This window comes from Cervus elaphus, chromosome 5 (assembly GCF_910594005.1).
Source record: "Cervus elaphus chromosome 5, mCerEla1.1, whole genome shotgun sequence".
NCBI lineage: Eukaryota > Metazoa > Chordata > Mammalia > Artiodactyla > Cervidae > Cervus > Cervus elaphus.
Genome location: NC_057819.1, coordinates 116,202,274 through 116,217,655, shown reverse-complemented (window position 1 = coordinate 116,217,655; position 15,382 = coordinate 116,202,274). Strand labels below are relative to the sequence as shown.

The following is a 15,382-nucleotide window of genomic DNA, read 5'->3' as shown; positions in this document are numbered from 1 at the left end:
CCGACCCAGGGATCAAACCCCGGTCTCCTGCATTGCAGGCAGATTCTTTACCATCCGAGCCATCAGGAAAGCCCACTACTTTGTTTTTAAACTGCACTTTGATAAACATCTTTGATGACGGTTATTTGTACATATCCATGATTTTTTTTTCCTAGGATAAATTCCTGGAAATAGAATTGCTGGATTAAAGGATATTCACATTTTTAAGATTTTTGATACATGGTGTTGCGTTGTTCTCTAAAAGGTTGTGCCTATTTTCATGCCCATCGACAGTGTGAGGAGAGCCCTAATAATGTTCTTGTCCCCCCAAACAGTGTAGAGGCTAGAGAGGAACAGGGAATAGATGGGGGAGGTTTAGAGAAATGTGAGAATCCTGAAGATGTTTATAAGCCACGAGAAAAGAGCAGAGGAGAAGGAGAGAAGTGAAGATAAATGCAATCTGAGAAGGGAATCAATGACTGAGCAGTGGCCTCTGAAGCCAGGAAGGGCTGAGCCAGCAACTAGGGCTTGCCCTGCAGAGGATGTGGGAAATCTGTCTTGCCTACAGCCCCAGATACCTGATCCATCTATCTGGGATTAGGGATATACACCCTGTGTTATATAGCATTCCCCACGCTACATGTCATTTTTCATTTTTCTGTCTTACCAAATTCTTTGAAGGCAGGAACTATGTTCTGTTTTTATTCCAGTATTCTCAAAGTCTATCCAGTGCCTGCATGCAGCGAATACTTGATAAAAATTTATTAAGCAAATGATAGATGCAATTCAGAGAAGATGGGGGAAGAGCTAGGAATGCATTTTGTGAATGTGTACAGCAAAGAACAGGATGCAGTTAAGGGTGTTTTGAGTCCTGCTATGCTAAGTCACTCTGACTCTTTGCAACCCCATGACTGGTAGCCCGCAGGCTCCTCTGTCCATGGGATTCTCCAGGCAAGAATATGGAATAGGTTGCCATGGCCTCCTCCAGGGGATTTTCCTGACCCAGGGATCAAACCCGCATCTTGTGTCTTGCGTCTTCTGCACTGGGAGATGGGTTCTTTACCACTAGGGCCACCTTTTGAGAGAGGGACTTTTGGGATTAGGGTTTTTGAAGATTTATTATACATATATGTATATACATATATATATTTGGCTGTGGTGGAGCTTTGTTGCTGCATGCAGGCTTTCTCTATTTGCAGTGAGCGGGGGCTACTCTTCATTACCATACATGGGCTTGTTATTATGGTAGCTTCTCTTGTTTCAGAGCACAGGCTTTAGTGCTCAGGTTCAGTAGTTGCAGCTCATGGGCTTTAGAGCAGAGATTCAGTGATTGTGGTGGATGAGCTTAGTTGTTCCGTGGCATGTGAGATTTTTCCAGAGCAGGGACTGAACCTATATACCCTGCATTGGCGGACAGATTCTTAAATCACTGGACCACCAAAAAAGCCCCGGGGTTAGGTTTTTGACGGTAGAGGAATTATGAGGGGAAAAGAAAGGAAAGAATGAAGACTTCAGTTGGAACTATATCACTATCTAAAGCTGGCCTCTTATATGTAATAATCATTTAAAATTAACAGAATATTTTAATGGGTCTTAGGTCCTTATCGGTTTATTTTTCCTAAAATATTGAACTTGGGTATTTTTATACCTTTATGTCAAATTATGATGGCTATGGAGAGATGAATGTATCTGTGAATCCTGGATGTTGCCTTCAGTCAGCTAGTCAGTTCAGTCGCTCAGTCATGTCCAACTCTTTGCGACCCCATGAATCGCAGCACGCCAGGCCTCTCTGTCCATCACCAGCTCCCGGAGTTTACTCAAACTCATGTCCATCAAGTCAGTGATGCCATCCAGCCATCTCATCCTCTGTTGTCCCCTTCTCCTCCTGTCCCCAATCCCTCCCAGCATCAGGGTCTTTTCCAATGAGTCAACTCTTCGCATGAGGTGGCCAAAGTATTGGAGTTTCAGCTTCAGCATCAGTCCTTCCAATGAACACCCAGGACTGATCTCCTTTAGGATGGACTGGTTGGGTCTCCTTGCAGTCCAAGGGACTCTCAAGAGTCTTCTCCAACACCACACAGTTCAAAAGCATCAGTTCTTCTGCTCTCAGCTTTCTTCACAGTCCAACTCTCACTACGTTTATAGTAAATCCATTTTATAAAAAAATCAGAAAGTACTCCTTCCCTAACCACTAGATAAGTTGTTTCATGTTTGCCCATTTGCTAGGCAGAGGGGTGTCTGTTCCTTTAATTTACATTCACTGGATTGCTAGTGAGCTAGCACATTTGTCATGTTTCATCAACCACCTTGTAAATTAACAGGTTAGGCTTTTTGCCTTTTCTTCCCTTCAATTTTTCTTTAAATTTCACAAGAATCCATGGGTACACCCCTTTGTCAAAAATTCAAACGCAGACCATAAAAAGCCCCACTGGCACAGTTCCTCTCTCCTCCTCAGAGGAAATTCTTGGGCACCTGCCTTTCAATCCTTTTTCTATTCATCTCCAATCATGAGCTTTGGTTTTCCTTGCTGTACATGTTCTATTTCAACCTTGGTAATAGTCTTGGTAATCTTTCCCAAGGCAGTACATGTTCTCGTCACTTGGACTCTATGCCCAGATACCTCCTGCTGTGGGTATACCCTTTATAAGGACTGAATTGTATTCCGCAGTGTGGATTTGTTTACCATTTCCCACATGTTGAGTTGTTGCAAGCAAGGCTGGGATGAATACTGCCGTGTGTACCAGCCTTTGGTGTAACTGGGGAGCAACTGAAGGGCATTGCTTAATTGCCCATCAAAGAGGCAGTTTCCTTTCTGACCCCCCAGGATGAGCAAGAACTTGTGTCTCCAAATCTTCACAGGTACTATGTATTAGTCTTTAAAATGTACTCCCCCCTCCAAAAAAAAAAATTAGATGTATCCCTGGCAGGAATTCCCTGGTGGTCCAGTGGTTAGGTGCTTTTACCACAGTGGCCCAATTCAATCCCTGGTCAGGGAAGTAAGATCCTGCAAACTGTGTGGCACAGCCAGAAAAAAACAGTCCCTCAATCTAGTAAGAGAATTATATCTTATTGTTGTTTTAATTTGCATTTCCTTAATTACTGGTGAGGCTGAGCATGACCATTCATTACTTTGACAGATATTTGCGTGTCCACTCTCTGCAAGACACTGTACAAGTACCAAGTCAACAATGGTAAATAAAACAGATGTCATTCCTGCCCTTAGAAATCAAGAAAATGAAATCTTTTAGTGGCAGATAATTTTGTCAACATTTTGCCTTTTACTTGTGTTTATGATTCAGTGCTTTTATAACCAAATTTAAATTTTCTTCTATATCCACAGAGATGAGTCTTTTTTTCTTTTATGCTTTTACATGGAAAAATCTCATCTCAAAATCAGATACATAATCACATGTGTCTTTGGGGCTTTTAAAATTGGGTATCTTATCATTGTAAGTATAACAGAAAAAGCCAAGCTCACTGGGGTCTGCCTACTCTAAAGGGGGAGACAGCTTAGCATCCTCCCCTGAGAGTGAGGCTCCTGGCAGTTTCCTTTCCTGGGGCAGTTCAGCTCCAGGACTAGAGGGTATTTCTCTCTCTTCACTTGGCCTTTTGGATCTGTGAAATTGAAGCAAAAATTTCTTCCAGAAAGGAGAGGTTGCTACTCTGTATAACGAGGTCAAAGACTGTCCTCCAGTTGTTGAAAGGAAATACCTACAGATGCTACTCTCTGCAGAGGAGGGGAGGCTGGGCAGCAGCTGCAAGAGGCTGACCCAGGACTCCTGATGCATCTCTACCGTGTCACCCCACATGGCAGTGACAGTGGAGAGCCCAGAGTCCCTCACCTCAGCAAACGGACAGGAGAAGAGGCTGCTGACAGCCACCTCCTCCAGTGGGTGCTGCAAGTTCAGGGTCTGGAAACGTTCCTGTTGTTGTATGTTTTTTAAAAAACACAATTTTAAAATTAAGTAATTAATTATTTTTGGTTGTGCTGGGTCTTCGTTGCTGCACATTGGCTTTTTCTAGTTGTGGCAAGCGGAGGCTGCTCTCTAGTTGCAGTGTGTGGGCTTCTCATTGCGCTGGCTTCTGTAGTTGCAGAGCATGGGCTCTTGGTGCATGGGCTCAGCAGTTGTGGCACATGGGCTTAGTTGTCCTTAGGCACATGGGATCTTCCCTGACCAGGGATCAAACTGTTGTTCCCTGCATTGGCTGGTGGATTCTTAACCATTGGACCACCAGGGAAGTCCTCCTGTGTTGTTCTTACACCCTTTTTCCTATCACAAGAGTAACAACTGATCTGTGCAGAAAATTTGGGAATCACAGAAGAGTACAAAGGATGGGGAATAAACATGGAGCGATAGGTATCTCAGGCATATTTCAACCTAACAACAGCCACGCTTTGGTCTGAGCACAAATCATTTATTTGCATTCATAAAAACTGGCTTAGCTTAAAAAGCTTCCTCTTAAGGATGAATAGTGGTAATTTTGACTCTGGGACCAAAGGAGGAAATGAGAGAGAGTAGGGGAAAGCTGATGGCTGGTTCTCCTGTCACAGATCCTCAAAGACCACAAAGACCATAGTTTAAGACACTGTGCATCACGGGTGGGTGGGGAACACAACCATAAATGGGTCACGGGCATCATGCATTTCTTTCTCCCTCAACAGCCACTTCCTGAAAGGCCTGTTTAAGGAATATAGTCCAGTCTCAGTGTCATTGAGGCAGATACAGGTTCCTAAATAAATAAGTACAATACCAAGGAAGGCTACCTACTGGAGTTGTCGAAATAGGCTCTGCAGAGAGAGGGCTATTGGGCTGAGTCTTGAGGATCATATCAGCTTCAACCAGGGCAAAAAATATGTGGGAAGGGTAGACCAAATCGAACAGCACAAGTAGATCCGTGGAAACTAATGGGAGCAGCTCACATCTGGCAATCCGGTAACCCATTTGCTAAGGCTGGGCTACAGGAGCCTTAGAAGGGGAAAGGGGGATCAGGAGGCTGGAGAGCTTGGTGGAGGCAGGGACTAAATACTTATTCTGCCTTGTTGATATTAGCCTAAATACTTATTCTGCCTTGTTGATATTAGCCTGAAGGTAGTGTAGAGCCACTGAAGGTCATGATCAGAGCTCTGATTCCCAAAGGTCATTCCAGCATCCTTGCATGGGGATTTCAAGACCAGTCAGTGAGGTCCTCCCTCAAGGTGACAAAGGTAGATCGGGCATTGGCAGTACAGCTAGAGGCAGAGTCTGTCCCTCCTTAGGAGGCTGAACAGGTACATGGGGAGCAGGGGAGAGGGGATGACAAGATCACTTCCTCCTGGCTTGGGGTCGGCCTGGATGGAGGGGCCATCATCCACTTAGGCAAAGGAGGAGGATGCAGGCAGAGGTTGAATCTGCCGACCTTCCCATTGGAGATAGGAGCTGAAGTTTAGGTCAGGCTGGAGGTCAGCAGGTGGCTCAAGAGGCAAATAAATGGATGAGCTGGCCCCGGAGGACATGTGGATGAGAGTGTGGACAAGAAGGTCAGGGACTGGTCCTCCAGAGTTGGGAGGGATGACTGATGGAGGGGGCAGGACAAGCACTTGGAGCAGCTGGGCATGGGGCTCACTGGATACGCCCCTCCACACGCAGCAGCAAGTAGTCCTTGAGGAGCGGGGGCAGTGGGAGGCAGGAGGCAGCCTGTCGGCAACGGCCACCCAGCTGAGCACGCACAGCCAGCCGGGCCAGGTGCTGCAGCCGTCTTGGCTGGTTCACCATGCTCAGGGCCGAGCTGTAGAAGGCTTCGTGCTCCTAGGCCAGGAGTGGAACAGGGTCAGATGGCCCAACACCCTTCCCTCTGGGGGTGACCTAGTGGTGGGGCCCTGAGATTCTACAACATGGATCCACCTGGGCATGTAGTGTATCTCACAGGACTCAGATTCAGAACCAAAGGCCCTGCAGGGGTCACGGGAGTTGAGACCACACTGCAGGGCAGGGTCTCAGCCATGTCTACACCCACCTCCCCCCACTCCAACAGTGCTGTCTACTGAGTCAGAGATGCCTGATAAATGTCTATACTGATGCAGGTAAGAGAGAGGCTAGAGAGGTGTGTGTAATTAAAGGTTGTTCTAGAGGTTTCACTCTTCCCATCCTCCTCCAGCCCAGGGTTCCCCTTGCTCCTACTTCCAGGAAGCCCATCCTGGGGGTATAGGCCTAGGGTTCACCCTTCCTCTCTACTTCCCCCAGAGCCCAGGAAGGAGCTGTGCTGGTGGGGTGGACATACCTGCCACAACTCCGGGAGCACGGCCTCCACCCAGGTATCACAGGATGGGACACAAGGGTAGGCATTAAGCAGGACTTCTAGGGCCCGAGGGAAGTTGGCACAGTGTCTCAGCATCTAGAAAGCAAAAGAGATTCTTAAGGGCACCATGCTTCTACCAACCAGCCTGGGCCACTATAGTTACATCCAAATTTGAGATGCCAAGATCTGAGTCCTTCCTAATCCTTCTCTAGCCTCAGTTTATCCCACATTTCAAGTGTGTTCCAATCTCCTTGGGGGCCTTTTTCTCTGTTGAGACTCTCTTCCATAACTCTCGCTGGTCCTTCCCAAGATGGGGACCGACCTCTGGCATAGACGATGAGCTCTCTCTCTTTTGGCCTCTCTTCCCCGGTGGCTGGGCAATTCCAGTTCCAGGCACCCCCTGCCCGCCAGGAGCCTCTCACCTCTGGGCGCACAGGCTGGGCCCCATAGTCCAGCAGCGCGGCAAAGAGGACCTCGGGCTCCCAGTTGGGGGCGTCCTGGACAGCCTGCAGTGCGCAGTCCATGGGCGTGTGGCCCGCCCCGTTCGGGGCCACCGCGCAGGCCCCGTGATGCAGCAGCAGCTCGGCCAGGCCCCCGCAGCCGTTGGCACAGGCGTTGTGCAGCGGCGTGTGGCGCTTGCGTCCGGCCGCCCGGGCATCGGCCCCAGCCTCCAGAAGCCGGCGCGCGGCGGCCTGGTGGCGTCGGCTGCTGCTCGGCCCCTCCGCCCCAGCGCACGCCGCGTTCAGGGCCGTCTCACCCTGGCTGGTGCGCAGGTTCACGTCGGCGCCGTGCTGCAGGTAGAGAGCCACGTGCTCCTCCAGGCCGCGCGCCGCTGCCACGTGCAAGGGGGTCACCTCGCTGTCTCGCGCGGCCAAGTTCACAGTCGCTCCCGCCTCCAGCAGCAGCTTGGCGCACCTGGGGACAGGGTACAAGACCCGCGAGGCAAATCCTGTCATCCCTGACCGCTTCTTCCCAACCCTCTTGGCTCAGGCGAGCCTGGTGACCACCGCCAGACTCATGGAGGCCCCATGACTAGACAGAAGAGCAGGACGGCCCAACCAAGCCACCTGGAGCATTTCGGTTTTCAGTCCAGAAAGGTTGTAGTGCAACCCAGGACACACAGCAAATTAGTGACTGCAGGGGAATTAATACTGCCTGAGACTGTCCCTCCCAGAATCTAACCTGACTCCCCTATCAGATTGGGACCCCAAGGCCTAGTTCTGAATCATTTGTGAGTGGTCTCTCCTAACATTTTGATAGCCACTTTTCAAAAAGAGTTTTGAAAACCCACTAATCTGTACACTATGAAGCATAGAAAATTGAGTGTAACCCTTCCCCCACTACCACCAAAGAAAATAGAAATAGAAGTCCTAATAAGTTAAAGAAAAAAAAAAAGTCCAAAGTTGTAATTAGTATTTTCTTCCTGCCTCCAAACATGAAGGGTTTCCCAAATATGAAAACCATCCTTCTTGGCCAGCCACACCCACTCCAGCAAAGGAAAGTCATTTGGGTGTCCCCGTTATTCCATTCCCTCTAGAGAAAACAACCAAACCTGAACAACCTAAACCAGATTTTAGGGAGCACAGTCTATAGTGAACACAGCTTTAGGGAACACTGGTTCAGTCTTCTAGTTCCTGGAAAAAGTATAGGTCAAACACTGTTGAGGCAAATACGCATCGTTAAACCACCACGGGGTAAACCCAACATGCTTGCAAACTAAATTAATGATGACACTAAACTAACGGTAATTTTAAAAGCCAGAACAGTAGCCACTGGAAACTCAGGAGCAGATCCGTCAGACTCCAGTGAAACCCTGATGACCAAGTGTCATTCCCCAAAACAGAGTTCCAGCTCCCTTCAGTGCATGCTCCGGACCAAGAGTTGAGCAGCATCCAGCCAGCCACAAACTACATAATTTATTTTCTTGGTAAATTCTAATCATAGACTAATTTTTGTTTCTATTGTATATATTAAATTTAAATAACTCCAAGCAGCTCACTCAGTCAGGTTCCATTCTCATTTCACTTAAAAGGATTAAGTCTGGACTTCTGTGGCGGTCCAGTGGTTGGAATTTACCTGCTAATGCAGGGGACATGGGTTTGATTCCTGATCCCGGAAGATTCCACATGCCATGGAGCAACTAAGCCCATCTGCCACAACTACTGAGCCCACATGCCACAGCTACTGAAGCCTGCATGCCTAGAGCCCGTGCTCTTCAACAAGAGAAGCCACCCCAATGAGAAGGCCAAGTGCTGCAACTAGAGGGTAGCCCGTACTCACCACAACTAGAGAAAGCCGTTAGGCAGCAAGGGAGACCCAGTGCAGCCAGAAATAAATAAAATAAAAAATTGGGGGAAAAAAAGGGTCAAGTCTGCTAGAGAGTGCACCACGTGCCCATAAAAACTCAAGAAAGGACTGGAAATTTTGGATCGTTTCTGGGTCCATCACTGATCTAGATCTACATGGGGAGAGGGCCCCAGCACTGGGGTTGTGCAATGTCTTCCAGGAGCCTTTGACTCCTTATCCCCGCCAGCCCTATCTATGGGCCTGACCTGTAAAAGTGCAAATACCATCATGTAGAGGGTCTAAGAAACTGTTGACCTTAAAAAGGTGGGAAGAGGAGGTGTGCCTCATATTAAGATGGAAAAACACTGGGTCAGATCTTTCTTGATGCCTACCTCTAAACAACTAGGAATGTGGCTGCAAAGGGTTCCCAGGCAATAGGAAACTGCAGTTGAAAAGAGTTTTCCCCCAAAGCAACAGGGCTTCTGCTTCCTGGGCTTAGCTGATGTGACCTTGGAGAGGTCACTAAACCTTTCTGAGTCTCAGTTTTATCCTCATAGAATGAGACCTGTCTCCCAAGCTGCTTTGAGGAGATGTCTTCTGTTAGGTGAGCTGGAGACACATACACACACATACACACATGCACACACATGCACACACTCCGCCTCCCGAAACCGTCTCAGCCCCTGGGCACCTACTGTAATGACTCGGGGACTGTGCAGAGGTGCAAGGGGGTGGTGCCTTCCTCGGACAACACGTTGACCTTGGCGCCGAAGGTCACCAGCAACTGCACACAGTCGAACTGGGCCCGGGCACAGGCCTCGTGCAAGGCTGCCCGGCCGCCAACCCGAGCATCCAGCTCAGCTCCCTGCCGGATCAGGTAGCGGGCGCAGTTGGTGTAGCCTCGGGCAGCAGCGATGGTGAGAGGTGCAGTGTGCTTGGCCTTGGGGGTCAGCACCCAGAACCCTGGAGAGAGCAGGCAGTTTTAGGAGGGGTGGGTATGAGGCCAGCGGGCAGGGCGTGTTGTCGTGTACAACTCTGCCCGTTGGGCTGAGCAAAAACCCTGTGCCCATCTGTACCTGTGCAGAGGGGCTCCCTCAAGCTCCTGTTTGGGAGTGTAATCTGGAACAGCCTTTTAGAACAGTTTGTCAGTCTGTGAAAAACATATGTGTCATAGAAAGAAACATTTAATTGCTCTTTTTTTTTTTTTTTGGCCCTACTGAGCAGCTTGTGGGATCTTAGTTCCCTGAGCAGGGATTGAACCTGGGCCCTGGCAGTAAGAGTGCTGAGTCCTAACCACTAGACTGCCAGCAAATTCCCTTAACTGCTCTTTAAAACTACAAGGGCAGCTAAGGAGGTGAATCCTATTAAGGAAACTTCTGGGTCTTTGAGCTGCTGGTGGAGTCCTTGGCTCTTTTTGTTAACTTGGGCGCTCTAATATTTGGGAGGGGAAGGAGTTAGGCACAGGAGGGCCTGGAACTGACTTGGGGAGTAGCCAGAGGAAAGCTGAAGAAGTCCTACGGTATTCCTGGGGTGGGGAGGGTGGGGTGAAAGTGTGGGGAAGGGTGGAGGGCGGGGGATAAGAGGTGGGGATGGGGAAAGGAAGGGTAGGAGGAGGGGTTGATCATGGGACTGGTGTTGGATCCAAGTTGTAGAAATAGCCAAGGTCTTGTTCGAAGGACATAGATGCCTAATATCCGACTGTCAGTTGTTTGCATTGTAGTGAAGTGAATCCCTGGGTTTCCTAAATCTTGGGTAAAATATGTTTTGTTTTTTATTAAGGTTGAAATTAAGGCTGAATTAAGGTTGAAATCAAGTTCCATTTGGGAGATGGGGGACGTGCTACAGAATGAGACCGAGATGCCCTAGGTGGGGTCACATCTCTAACAGCTGAAGGACTTTGGAGCCAGTGGTGACTAACAGCATAAATTCTTCAAGGATTTTGAACCCCCAAATCCATAGATGGGGGTTGAGGCAATTTCCTGTTAATCAGTTTTTCTTTTGTGTGCGTGTGTTGGTTTTTTTTTTCCTCTCTTTTTTTGTCTTTGGTCTTCTTTTTTTCTTCTTTTCTCCTGTCAATCTTAAGAATGGCGCGATCTTTTTTTAAATTAGTTTTTATTGGCAGATAGTTGATTTATTATCATTTGGTTTACATGGACAAACACTCTGGTCAGAATAGATCCTAAGGATACAAAGATGTTGGTCATATTGTTATTTAAAGTAGATTTTTTAAAAGGAACCTAATCTAACCAATCTATTGGGTTTCCCTGGGTGGCTCAGATGGTAAAGAATCTAGCTGCAATGCAGAAGACCCATGTTTGATTCTTGGGTCGGGAAGATCCCCTGGAGAAGGAAATGGCAACCTACTCCAGTATTCTTGCCTGGAAAATCCCATGCACAGAGGAGCCTGGTGGGGTACAGTCCATGGGGTCTCAAAGAGTTGGACATGACTGAGAGACTAACACTGTATAAATTATGGGCCAACCATACAATAGAATTTATGCATCCATTTAAAATATTATATGGACTTATGCTTATTGCCACAGAAGCATGTCACATGAAAAAAATCAGGCTATAAATAGCATCTGGTGTATAATTTCATTCTATGAGAGAAAAAATATTCGTGTGGATATATATCCAGAGAAAAACATTGCATTAGAATATAACTGTATTTCTATGTGGGCTTCCCAGGTGGCGCAAGTGGTAAAGAACCCTCCTGCCAATACAAGAGACTCAAGAAACACTGGTTCGATCCCTGGGTCTTGAAGATCCCCTGGAGAAGGAAATAGCAACCCACCCCAGTATTCTTGCCTGGAGAATCCCATGGATAGGGGAACCTGGCGGACTACAGTCCATAGAGTCAGACTTGGCACACATACATGTATTTCTATGTAATTCTATGTATTTCTATGTAACATGTTAAAGTGAAGTCGCTCAGTTGTGTTCGACTCTTTGTGACCCCATGGACTGTAGCCTACCAGGCTCCTCTGTCCACGGGATTTTCCAGGCAATAGTACTGGAGTGGATTGCCATTTCCTTCTCCAGGGGATCTTCCTGACCCAGGGATGGAACCCAGGTCTCCCACATTGTAGACAGACGCTTTACCATCTGAGCCACCAGGCAAGTCCTCAAGCAGGATACATTGTTGTTATATAATCCTTAGTATGGGCTTCCCTCATAATACAACTTTAATTCTGAAAAGACATCAAACTATTAAGTATGCGTCAGCTCTGTTTAGGAGGGATCTAAAATGGGCAGTGGGAGGGGATGGTCTATTCTCTGGTCTGGAGAGGCGAGATTTGGCCCAGGCTCTCTCCCATCCCCACCCCTACCTTCCTCCCTACCCCTCCTCTCCTGCTCCCAGCGGGTGCTCCTTACCCTGTTCAGCTGACCAGGCCAGCTGGTTGCTCACAGTCTCCACAATCATGTTGGCAGCGTCTTCATCTTGGAACAGGGCTTGGATCTGCTGCAGGTCACCGGAGAACAGGGCATTGTGCACAGCTGGGTCCCGGCAGGAGCGGCGTGGCCTAGTGAGCCGGGCCTGGGAACTTGGGGGGCATCTTTGGCTCCGGCACTGCTGGGCTGCTGCCCGCCGCCGGTCCTCCCATTCCAGCCACTCCCGCTGCAGGCGGAGAGAGCGCAGGGTGGAGGAGGTGAAGGGGAAGGTCTCCTCCGCCATGGCGGGGGGCCCAGGGTGAGGGATCCAGGAGTCTGGGTGGCAGCAGCTGGGCAGGGCTGGTTCCCTCGCCTGACTGCCACCCTTGCTCTGAGAAGCTACCCTGCCCCCTCACCCGTGACCCAGAGAAAGGAGCAGCTGAGGCTATAAATAGGCCCTTCGCTGCTCTGGTAAACAGGGTTTGCCCAGAGTCATGATCTTGGTGCAAAGAAAGTGTTGGGCCAACCCCCAGCCCAGGGTTGGGATGGCCCCTGTGGATACCCTCTGACTGGGGAGCCACCCCCAGTTGAGCCCCAGGTCTGCATTCTCCCACTTCTCTGGAGTGAGTATCTTGGGTCGGCCAGGTCCGAGGTGAGTGAATCAATCAGGGAAATGGACTCGACAGGCCTCTCTGATGTTGGCTGGAGACCAGACCCCAGCCCAGGAAATACTGGCAGGTCACATCAGAGTTCCAACAGCTCTGCTCAGCATCTGCATTAACAATACTAACTCTGCACATGGCTTTAAAATACTCAGGTTGTTTTTATATCCACCTTTACTCAGGTCACCATACAGATTTCCTGGCTCCCCCTGGGTAAACAGCAACCTTGGTTTTGACAATAAATTATATGATCAGGCTGATTATCACAGCTTGAACACCTCTGAGATGGGTGGTCTTATGTCTGTTCCATGGATGAGGCACTTAAGGCTTATCGAGGTGAAACCACTTGCTCAAGGTCACAGCTTGTGAGGGGGAGCCAGGCTGGGATCCTGTGCGTCTAACTCGAGATGGAGTGATTCAGTAAGAGTGCCTCTCCCCACCTTGCAAGCAGGACAGCATTGTCCCTAACACTGCCTTCAGTGAATCTTGGTTAGGGTTTTCTTGTTTGATTTCCCTTAGCTCCTAAAAGGGCTCACATGCCTGCCTGAGGAGGACCAAGGGCTTGACCTCACAACTCTGGGGACCATGGAGACCTTCAAGCTGCAAAACCACTCACCCAAAGTGGCTCTGCTTTCAGGAGCCTCTAGGGGGAGGAATGAGGCCGTGAAACAGCACTAGCTGCCGTGGGTTTCAAGCAGTGAAGGCGAGGGCGGGAGGGAGGCTAGCCGATCCTGGCCCCAGAAGCTCTCAGCTCCTGGGTGGAGGGTGGCCCCTCGGGGTCAGCCTGTCCCCATCCTGCCCCGACTGCAGGTGCACGCCCTGGATGTCCCAGTCTACACACACACACACACACATGCACACACGTGCTCTCCACCTCATTCTCACATTCTCAGTTACCATCTCAAGACACACACACACACACACACACACACACACATGCACACACGTGCTCTCCACCTCATTCTCACATTCTCAGTTACCATCTCAAGACACACACACACACACACACACACACACACACACACACACACACACACACACACACACACGCTCCACATCATTCTCACATTTTCAGTTACCATCTCAAGACCCTTAACCCAGACCAGCCTTGCCTCCTACCTGGTGTCCCCCCTTCTGCTCCATGGCCCATAGGGAAGGATCTGTCAATGGTTCATTTCCCAGCTTAAAAACATTTGCTGACTTCTGTCCTCTCCCACTAACCCCCGTGCCCTGGTTTGGCTCCGAGTCAGGAACCATTCCCCTCGCATTTCCTCACCCTTCCCTGCCATTCCCTCCGCTTGGAAGTCCCTTCTGACTCATCCCTCAAAGTCCACCTCAAAGGTCACTTGCTCTGGGAGACACCTGCTCAGGTCTCCCACCCCTGAGGTTCCAGCCCCTCCCCCATCCATGCTCCTGGCTGACTTTGTGTACTGTGGCCCACGGCTTGCTGCCCTGGAAATGGGCTCCAGAGCAGGACCTGAATGGGTTCAGTTGGGTTTCTGGTCCCGCAGGACATGGCGTACAGTAGGTCTTGTCACAGGCTGGCCTCCTATGTGCAGCACATTGACTGAAGGCCCCCGTTCTCCACCAGAGCGGACACGCATTTGCGTGCCCACGTGTGTGGCAGCAGCCTGGGCTGTTTCTGGCTCTGCCTTTACCCTGCTGTTCATCCACTCTGGCCCCAGCTTTTTGGTGGTATTCCAGAGTGGGGGATCCCAGAGGAGCAATGAGATCATGCCCAGCGAGGGCTTGGAGATCCTCAGAGAAAGGCGCCTCTATAAATGCAGGTGTGATTAACCCTGTTGGCACCCATTTGGTGTTTTAATTGCCCCACCAACGCCCGGCTGAGCACCCACAGCTGGGTTCCCAGGGTTGGGAGCTGGCAAGGTGGGTGGGGCCAAGAGGGGCCTTCTCCAAGGTTCACAGTAGTCATTGTGAGCAGGGCCTGAGGCTGCGCTGACCTCCCAGCCTCTCTGCAGCCCTCTTGCCACAGGCCTGAAGGTGCTGACTACAGCTCAGTCCCCAAAGACACTATAAGTTGCGTGTCCTGTCCTTAGCCTTAACTTCCTGAGGGCAGAAAAACTATGCGCAACATTAACTTCCAGAGGCCTTTACTTCAACCCACACATGAACCTACAGGGAGCCGTTTTACTGGCAGAAACAGGGCCAGGTGACTGGATACCCAGCCTGCCTTCTGGGAGCTCAGAGCCTGTGGGGTTATGGAGTACACAAGAAACCAGGACATCTGTTAGGATGGTTAAGAGTGAAGAACAGGTGCTCGCTTCGGCAGCACATATACTAAGGTTGGAACGATACAGAGAAGATTAGCATGGCCCCTGCGCAAGGATGACACGCAAATTCGTGAAGCGTTCCATATTTTTGAAAAAAAAAAAGAGTGAAGAACAGAGCTCCAAGGAGCTGAGGGGGGATGGGTACACAGGCCGGGGGAACGGGTGGTTTAGGTGCACGAAGACCACTGGAATAGAAGGGCTCTGGCCCAGATCTAAGCTAGAGAGGCAGAGCTGGGGAGTTAGCAGTGGGGGAAGAGAAGGCAGTACGTGGTGTGCTCAGGTGTTATTCAGTCATCAAGTCGTGTCTGACTCTTCCTGAACCCATGGACTACAGCCCTCTAGGCTTCCTGGTCCCTCACCATTTCCTGGAGTTTGCCCAAATTCATGTCCATTGAATCGGTGAAGCCATCCAACCACCTCAGGTAGGTGTTCAAGCAAGAAGACTTAGTGAGAGTGTGAAAGGGCAGAGCTGGTGAATTGGCTCCTGCCTGTTCCTGGGCTTGGGCCACAACAGCC

At 49.6% G+C, this 15,382-nt stretch overlaps 1 protein-coding gene and 1 non-coding gene across 2 annotated transcripts; one reads left to right on the top strand and one right to left on the bottom strand.

Moving 5' to 3' along the window:
• Window positions 1–4,379: 4,379 nt before the first annotated feature.
• Window positions 4,380–12,340, bottom strand: ASB16 (ankyrin repeat and SOCS box containing 16). The gene is made up of 5 exons (XM_043904792.1): window positions 11,917–12,340; window positions 9,237–9,504; window positions 6,678–7,170; window positions 6,238–6,351; window positions 4,380–5,765 (listed from the first exon to the last, which is right to left on the bottom strand). Exons 1-5 carry the CDS (start codon window positions 12,215–12,217, stop codon window positions 5,580–5,582), a joined length of 1,362 nt encoding a protein of 453 aa, XP_043760727.1. The 5' UTR covers window positions 12,218–12,340; the 3' UTR covers window positions 4,380–5,579.
• A 2,509-nt stretch (window positions 12,341–14,849) lies between these two features.
• Window positions 14,850–14,956, top strand: LOC122695765. Its single transcript, XR_006341520.1, has one exon. It is a non-coding gene; the product is annotated as a U6 spliceosomal RNA (small nuclear RNA).
• The last annotated feature ends 426 nt before the right edge of the window (window positions 14,957–15,382 follow it).